This window comes from Prunus dulcis, chromosome 5 (assembly GCF_902201215.1).
Source record: "Prunus dulcis chromosome 5, ALMONDv2, whole genome shotgun sequence".
In the NCBI taxonomy this organism is placed as follows: domain Eukaryota; kingdom Viridiplantae; phylum Streptophyta; class Magnoliopsida; order Rosales; family Rosaceae; genus Prunus; species Prunus dulcis.
The window spans coordinates 9,182,301-9,191,834 of NC_047654.1; the positions used below are offsets into that span (position 1 = coordinate 9,182,301).

The window sequence follows — 9,534 nt, forward strand, 5'->3', positions numbered from 1 at the left end:
ATGTAGTTAGTAGTTACGAACACTCATAAGTGAATACATATTAATTTCCACAATCTCAATACTTTATCAGGATATTAAAATTTCCTTTTTAATATAAAATACTAATGCGTGCTAAAATCGAATGAACTCACTCTCTCAAGTCATGGACGAGATGCATCCAACGGTTGGGCTTAAATCAAGCCATGAAACCATTCGTTTGCTAGTGATGGTGATGGTGAGGATAGAGATGGAGTTGGGCTACGTTGCAAAAACAATTAAATAAAGTCGTGAATTGAGCAGCCAACCGCTCCTCGCTTCCCAATTTGCTTTAAAGTTAGACTAGTGGCCGCAAAGCAATACACATCTCCGCACCTGATTGCTCCCTCCGTTCGGGGGGGACACGTGGCGGGTCCCTGCTTCGTCCAGCGATTCGGACACACAGAGAATTAAAATAATAATATTAAATAGAAAATATTACAACACAGAGAGGGAGAGAGAGAACCATTTCGAGGGCAGCTCTTCGTAAAGAAGAAAGCCAAAAGCTATATAGCAGCTACAGCTATGCGCATTGCGCGCACCCCTTTCTTCTCCACTGCCGCGAGACCTAAGAGACGACGGCCATGGCGGCCCACGACTCACCGGAGAGTCTGTACCGAGTTCTCTTCGATCGGTGCCAGAGTCTGGAGGCGAGCTACGCCAGGCTCAGAGCAGAGCTTCATGAGCTTCGGCACCACGGGAGGAAGAAGGAGGAGAAGCGAGAAGAAGACGATGCGGTGCTGACGTCAGACTATTCTGGTTCGAGCTTCCATCTGCCCGGGTTCTCCCTCTCTGGCAGTCCGTACAAGGGCGTATTGGACTCCATGGGCCACGCCGTTCTTGTGTGCACAGCTTCCTCTGGAGAGATCAATTACTGGTACGTAATTGCAAAACTGCGTCGTTTGATTCGTTTTGTTGGTTTCTGAAGTTGTATGTATTTTGACTGTGTCATTGTGATAGGGTGGTGGTACTGTATATATGATATTGATGAAACATTTGATGAATTTATGAACTTCAGCATTGCGCGAATGTGTTTTGTTGACTCTTAAAAAATTTCGAGGATTTTGGTAAAGAATAGCTAGATTCCTCCAAAATTTGTGCGTGTTTAGCGTTTACCTCAACAAATGTTGACATGCTTTCAACATTACATCACATATGATCCGTTTGAGCTCAAGAATTTGAGTTCATGACATATGAATGTAGGAAAAAGTGTTTTATATTGTTAGTTTTCTGTAAATTTTTGTTATCATACTGGTTATGCATTATTTATATCAATGAACATTTATATTGACTGAATTGTGGTTATGTTTGGTATCCTAGAACTCATGCATGTTGGATTGACCTCTGAAATCCTACTAAAGACGCCGTCGTTGATAGCTTGCATGTGTTAGCTCATGTGAAGTTAAATTGCTTCAAAAATTTGTGCCTTGTTTATTGTTTATCCCAGAAAAGATTGACATGTTTCGGCACTATATCATATATTATCAGTTTGAGCTCAAGAATTTGAGTTTAATACAGGAATCGTTCTGCTGAGAATCTCTATGGATGGAAGGACTATGAAGTCCTTGGGCAAAGGGTTGCTGAGCTCCTCATTGCTGAAGATTACCATGCACTTCTAAAGAGAATCATGGAAAGGTTGAGACTTGGGCTAACATGGTCAGGTCAGTTCCCTTTTAAGAAGAGGTCTGGAGAAATATTTATGGCGATGGTGACCAAAAGCCCTTTATATGAAGATGGTGAGCTTGTCGGTATTATCACAGTTTCAACTGATGCGGCATTGTGTAATAGAATAGAATCAGATCTGAGTGCATTCAAGGATCGTGCCAATGCCCAACATAGAGGATGGCAGTTAAAGTACCCGCAACCACCAGTTGTACCAGTGCCACAGATTGCATCATCTGTTTCTAATCTGGTGCTTATGCTACACAACCACAATTCTTGTGATTTCATTCAGATAGCTGAAATTGTGTTTTACTCATTATACTGGTGAACCAATCAGGCCTCAAAACTTCTATCAAGAAATGGAGATGATGTGTGCAATTCAAGTGTGATGGACGAGGTCAGGGACGACTCTACAACAGCCACTGAAGATGCTAACTTAGAGAAACCTGGTTCGCTGGTGAGTCTCCGTCATATTAAATCATGATGTCTATGTTTTTTTTTCTTCCTCTTCATTACTCTCTAGAGTGTGTCTAAATTATTTGGTTGAGCTTGAGATGGGTGCAGGCAGTAAAGTTCTTGGCAAAGCTGCAAATTATAGGAACCAACAAAGATGGGAAACAAGAGGATCCTAATTCCCCGAGAAAGTCAAAAGCATCAAGTTCATGCCACTGCTTTGTTGATACAGACGGTAGGGAAGAAAGACCCAACAAAATAAATTCTTCTCTCGAAGATAAGAGAACTCATTCAAATGCATTTTGGCAAAAAAATCCAATTCCTTCAGGCGAGAATTCTGTTTTAGCCTCTTCAAGGGAGTGCAACGAATGTTTTAGGTTATCCAGACCAGGTTATCCGAAACCTGAAGAACACAACTTGAATGCTTTAGAGATACAAGATGCAGTGCATGAACAAAATGGTAAACAATTACCAAGTTCTGTGGAGAGCATTGGCAACCATGATAGTTGTTCCAGCAAAGGGGCTAATGACTCTAATCCCAGGGAGGATTGTGAGATTCGCTGGGATGACTTGCATTTGGGAGAGGCAATTGGACACGGTAAAGGGGGCCATTTGTGCTTTAAATCTAGTACCTATTCAAAATTAAAAAACCTTGAATGCTTTGGGGGTTGGTAGAAGCCACTGTCACTCTTGCAGCTTTGTTAGGACGTTCAATATATAACTCTGACAGGAGATTTGTTAGTTATTCCATGTTTGACAGTCTGTTAATATAAATGAAATTAGGTGATGTTACCAAAGCTATTTTTCGGAACTTTTTCTTTTCGGCCCTAGTAGCTATCCTTACTTTATGTGGTGGAATTTCTTAAAATGTGAATTGAGTTTGGTGGTCTTTGGTTTCTAAACGTACATGTTTGTTTGTTCTTGCCTCCCAGGTTCATGTGCCATTGTTTATCGTGGAATCTGGAATGGATCGGTACATGTCTAAATTTAAAGAGTTCCTTAATATCTTACTGAAACCAAAGTTAAATCGATAATTTGAAATTTTGACCCAATATTTTCTATTCTTTTTTGTGTTTTTAGGATGTTGCCATTAAGATGTACTTCAAAAATGAATACAGTGAGGGGATTTTACATGACTACAAAAAGGAGGTGATATAAATTCTCAATTGACTTTTATTGTTTGTAATTGTTGTTTGAGAAAGAAAGCAGCTGATCCCAGGATCTCTTTTGAATTCTTTAGATTGATATAATGAAAAGATTGCGGCATCCTAATGTTTTGTTGTTTATGGGAGCAATATGTTCACAAGAACGGCTTGCCATTGTCTCAGAGTACTTACCTAGGTAATTGGAAGTATACTACTTTTCAATGATTAGTCAACAAATCATATTAAGAGTTGACGCATTAGGTTACTATTTCATGTTATGTTAATTTTGAATTATACCATGTTTATGTCAGTTCGTATTATGCCTTTTTATTTTGGGTCTGTTGGTACCGATCTTGTGAAGGCTTAATAAATGCAAACCATTTAATACCGTTCTCCTCATGATATGGCAATTATAGGCTAATATTACATTGATTCTGTTTGTGTGGTTAGGGGAAGTCTCTTTAAACAACTTCACAAGAACAATAAGACATTAGACATCAGACGACGGCTAATGATGGCCCTTGATGTTGTACGTCCCTCTCTCCTTCTCTCTCTGTGTATTTGTGTCTGCGCACGGTTGCATGTGTTCATGTCTTCGTCACAACAAAAATTATGCTGTCACAGCATTAGATGCACAAAATGTGCGCAAATCCAACTTTTGCTATTGACAGCAGGGTGTGACACTATATGCAATTTGTGTATGACTTTTGCATACAAAGTCATGCGAGGATCAGTTCTTTTATTTTTATTTTTACATAAGAGTGTTTTTAAGCCTTTCATCTGTCAATAAGATAACAAATCTACTCTTATAATGCAGGCTAGAGGCATGAATTACTTGCATCATAGGAATCCACCTATAGTTCACAGAGACTTAAAATCGTCTAACCTGCTGGTTGATAAGAATTGGACTGTGAAGGTAATGTGAACTGGCCACTAGTTATTCAAGCAGAATAAGTATATACCCGTCGCTCAGACAAGCGCTTTTTCTGTCAGGTTGGTGACTTTGGCTTGTCGAAGTTGAAGAATGCAACCTTCTTGACAGCAAAATCTGGAAGAGGAACGGTCAGGATCTCTTTCTGAGGTCTTTTAGTTACGAACTGTGCTCACAGATAGGCTATAGAAGATATTGAAAAGTGATTTAAGTGATAAGCTTCGCTTTTGTAATTTTTCTGATTCATGTGACTACCTTTATTAAACAATCTTACTTCTACGTCTTTAATTTTCTAAATGCAGCCTCAGTGGATGGCCCCTGAAGTCCTTCGAAATGAACCTTCAAATGAGAAGTAATTTCTAAAAATGACCTTTAAAAGTCAATTAAATAAACAGTGGCTAAACTTTCTGGGAACTATGTGTCTGCTGTATACCTGTCGTTGCTCCCTTTTTTGTGCAAATGTTTTTTTGCCAATGCATTGAGCTGCCTTCTCTTTAAACAGGTCTGATGTGTTTGGCTTTGGTGTCATCCTGTGGGAACTAATGACCGAATCGATTCCATGGAATAACCTCAATTCTTTACAGGTTCTCTCTCTTTTTCTGAGTGAGCACATGTGCACATATAACCTTGATGCTCTGTGGTTCTTAAATCTCATTGAAAATTGTTTATTTCTTTTGGAAGGTTGTTGGAGTTGTAGGGTTTATGGATAGAAGATTAGACATACCAGAAGGCCTCGACCCCCAAGTCGTATTGGTCATCGAAGACTGTTGGCGAAGGTACACTCAGCTAGCTCGTTTTTCTTTACTAAAACTTGGAACTTGCAAATTGAACTAAAATCATTCTTGTCAATAACAAGCAGTGACTCAGAACAGCGGCCATCATTTGAAGACATAATTCAGAGAATGAAGGGTCTGGTCCACAAAGTTGCAGCACCATCGGTAAGACGGAGCTCAGAAGCTTAGCTATTTAATATGGTTTAGGTTAGACATGCACCTTTTTGCCAATCGTTAATAAACAGTTCAGAATGTGCTAATTTAGATTAACTGCGTGATGTATATATAAGGATTTTTTCTTTTTCTTTTCTACAATTGTATTTATTTGTTTTACAAATGGAACCTGACGGAAATAAAAAAGGTGTCAGACCCCCAATGTTGGGTAGTGTTGAATTTACGATCTTTCTGTAGAAGAGGGAACTAATGTTTTTTGGGAATCTAAGTTTGGTACCAGCTATCTATCTTCTATTCGGCGCGCCACACATGTAATACCAGCACAATCTAGGCACTTGTGTGGTATTAGAATACTGTCATGTGATGTTATTAATCGAAGTATTTCAACATTCCTTGAAATGGTATATGGATTGGATTGTATCACTTGTGGCCTCCTTCCGGGCAAATACACTAGTGGGGAATACACTAGTGATCTTCCTGTTATGATCTCCAAATTTTGATCCATTTTTATATTAAGTCAACAACAATAGAGAAGTTGTTTATACAAGAGACGTAATGTTTAAGCATTGTATATTATTGCATGATTCGCATCTTGATTGGGATATTTCATTTCGTAATTTATACAAGAGACGTAATGGTTTGTCTTGACCCTACCCTATCTTCTGATCCTGAGGAGAATTTCATAATTGGCATGTTTCATGCACGAAACATTTATTTTCATCCTCTGCCAAAAACTAAAACATTTTTCATCTGAAAGACATTGCATATCATGAAAATTATTTCATAAACGGGTCGTGCCAGACCTCCTATTTATGAAAATCATCAATTTTAGCTTGAGTTCATGGCCCCGAGTTTATATGGGCTCGAGTCATACTCGTGTTGAGTCACTAAACGAGCAGATATGGACTCATACCAAATTTGACTTATGTATTGCATTTTTTTGTAATTTTTGTAATTACTTCATTTAAATCTTTTTTATAATTATGTATATACTAATATTATTTATTATTTATTATTTAAAAAAAAAGGTCAATAACTTTATTTAAAGTACATTTAAATAGAAAATGATTAAATTATTGTTTGGGTTTTAAAAATTGAAACTTGAAAAATAAAATTATTATTTCATATAAAAATAAAACATTAAATTTTAATATATATTTTTAGAGAAAAGAAATACACTTGAATTTAAGATATAAATGTAATAATATTATGAATTTTTTTCTTTAAAACAAAGTATAATTGAATAAATGGACTTTAAACGAGTCGGTTTCTTTGGATTTCAAGCTGACATGGCTTGCGACGAGTCACGAGTCAGCCCGACTCATTGAACTTAATTAACTCATCTTAATATGGTTTGAAAATACGAACCGTATCGTACCAAACCTTACTTAAACGGGCCATATTCGTTTCGGCCCAATCCAACTGCTCAATATAAAACTTAAAGCAAAATTCTCAATCGCACGAACCAAGTGCTCCATTAGATTATAAAAAAAAAACATTGACAACCAACGTGGTTGGTGTGAGTGGTTCGACACTCTCATTCCTTAAGAGAAGGTCAGGGGTTCGACCCCTGCTCTCTTATGGAGATTAGTCTAGATTGTGGTTAAGGCTTAAAGGTGCCACTCATAATTAGGGCTCGTCTAGGACCACCTCGTGGTTCAGACCATAGTCTGAAATATCGATAATATCGAGGAAATATCGAGGATATTTCGATTTTTTCGAATCACAGATATTTCGGAACATATTCATGTACATATCGTATAAATATCGACAATATCGACGATAATATCGAAAAATATCGATGTCGATAATTTCACTCACATTTCAGCAATATTTTGTCAAAATATCGGTGTAATATCGCTAAAATATCAAAAATATCAAAAATATCGATGTGAAGGAAAAAAAAAAAGTTTTTTTAAAAAAAAAAAGGAAAAAGGGGAGAAAAAAGCACAAAGGGGATATGAACCCCTCCCATTTTACTCCTCCAACACCTTAAACACCATATCACTTATGTTTTTGTGATAATATGCTAAAATATTTATATTTATATGGGTGGTATGTTAACAATTACATGCAAAACTATTTTGGGGATTTATCATTTGATGACTACTCTTCACAATACACTTATTCTACACATAGAGATGATGAAAATAGTGAAAATTTTAAACCTCGTAGGAACTCTATGTGGTACTAAGTCACTCATGTATCTTACCATGCAATGTATAAAGTGTAAAATATTATAGTAAATCATTATATATAAATGATTACGGTGTATTTAATCTTTTTTCATTAATTATTACATATTTTTTACACTCATAGTGTTTGCCCGCTTGCTGTATAATCAACTTAAAATTAGTTAAATCCATCATGCAATGCATTTTCTTCTAATTTTTTGTGATAAACTCATAGATAATTGACTAAATAAACATTCTCCAAAGTTTCAATGAAAATTTTCAAGTTTTTCTTACAATTTTCGTGGTTTTTATTCAATTTTTATAAATATCGATAATATCCCGATATTTCTATCGAAATTTCCATATTTTTGGACTACCGATATTTCTGATATCATCGATATTTTAGATCTTGGTTCAGAGCGAAAAACAAAATGAAAAACAAAAACAAAAAAACATTGACCGAGCAGCGAAATTTGAATTTGACTCGTCAAACTTCGCACACTTGTGTACAGTGAAATCCAATCCACATTGGTTGCCTCCAAACCATGGTTTTGCTGACATCTGGTGCACGTGGACATAGTTGACCAAGTTTCAGGTTTGATCCGGATGCCTGTCGGCAGGCAGCTGGGTGTGAATGGTAGAAAACTCGGTGATTTGAGCATTTTGTTGTTTCTCCACCGTCCATCCAAACCACCCACTCTTTTTTTATTTTCTTTTTCTCCATATTTAATCATTGCCCTAGTGTTTAGGGTAAGCTAGACCTAGTTTGCTAGTGAATTTGTGACATGACAAATGCATTAGGGATATGATTGGACGTCATATAATTCTAGGGTGCCCTATAAATCTAGGGTACATACAACGTACATACATGTGATCCTCCCCCCTTTCTTCATCATTTTCCTTTGCTTCTATAATCTATTTCTGTCTCTTTTCTGTCTCTCTGTGCCCATAGAAGATCTCTGATTTCTGATTTTTCTGGTTCATAGATATGATATGATCATGCAGTCATTTTTTCCACAACTTTTCCAGTGATGCCCTTGTGATTAAACTTCACTGGGTCCCCAGGTAAAGCCATTGGTCCGACGATGGGGAGGTATCATTATCACCAAGATTTTGCCCTCCCTCTGATCTGATCAATCAATGTGGTGGCCCACATGTTATTGTCTTATAAAAGGTGGGTCCATTGGCATCTAAACCATTGGAAAGGCACAAAGATTATTTACCTAAGTTGGTGTGGGTTAATAGAGCAGTGTCTTATAGTTGTAGGGCAATCTGTGTATATATTGGAGTACATGTTTTGATCCACTGGTTTTTCTTGCAGACACATATGGAGACAAACAATTCCACTTTTACTCTTTTTGTGTTTTGTTTTGTTTTCTATTTTTCTGTGTTATTTTGTTGTTGTTGTTCATATAAGATGGTATCTAATCAATTATCAATCTAATCTCACTTGACTTAGATTCGACGTACAACTAATACATGCCAAAAAGCCATGGCCTCCCATGCATTAGTCATAAACTTGTCACGGACGTTTTGGGCCGTGTCTCTCTATCAATCAATTACTCTTTAGAATCTATCTTTTATCACTCATGATATTTGGGATTTAGGATTTTTTTATTTTTTTTTAAAATAACTTTGGTTGAGATGATGTGGAAGAGAAAGAAAAAGTACTGGATTATGGATTATGAAGAATTGAATTGAGAATGAATTGGATTGAAGAGGAGTTGAATTGAGGAAAATTAGATTCCGAATTCCTATTGAAGTTGTTTACTAAACTATATAGATTGAGGAAAGTTAGATTTCGAATTTCTATTGAAGTTGTTTACTAAACCATATAGAATTAGGGTTTGAGTGAAACTAATTACTAAAATGTTTTCGTTGTTGGGATAAAGTATATGACAAATTTTGAATTTTTAAAATTGTGTGAGGATATAATAGGTAAAATAAATAAATTCCTAATAGGTTAAATCTTTAGGAATTAGAATACTACATCACACCTAAGAATTGAATTCCTCCAAAATCAAGAATTCAACTCCTAATTTTGTGTGAGCTCCACTTACTTTTTAATTTCTTGGTGTGAAGTAAACACAGAAATCCTCCATAGTTGAAATTCAATTCCTAATTCAAATTACAATTCTTGATTAGTAAACACACAATAAGTTAAATGTGCTATACCAAAACACCAAAATCTTGTGTCATCCAAATAC

General features: G+C 36.3%; 1 protein-coding gene across 1 annotated transcript; it reads left to right on the top strand.

Moving 5' to 3' along the window:
* The first annotated feature begins 500 nt into the window (after window positions 1-500).
* Window positions 501-5,404, top strand: LOC117627958 (probable serine/threonine-protein kinase DDB_G0267514). Its single transcript, XM_034360281.1, has 14 exons — window positions 501-892; window positions 1,534-1,927; window positions 2,015-2,134; window positions 2,242-2,728; window positions 3,063-3,103; window positions 3,211-3,279; window positions 3,371-3,471; window positions 3,726-3,804; window positions 4,093-4,191; window positions 4,269-4,337; window positions 4,509-4,558; window positions 4,709-4,790; window positions 4,888-4,982; window positions 5,066-5,404. Exons 1-14 carry the CDS (start codon window positions 600-602, stop codon window positions 5,166-5,168), a joined length of 2,082 nt encoding a protein of 693 aa, XP_034216172.1. The 5' UTR covers window positions 501-599; the 3' UTR covers window positions 5,169-5,404.
* The last annotated feature ends 4,130 nt before the right edge of the window (window positions 5,405-9,534 follow it).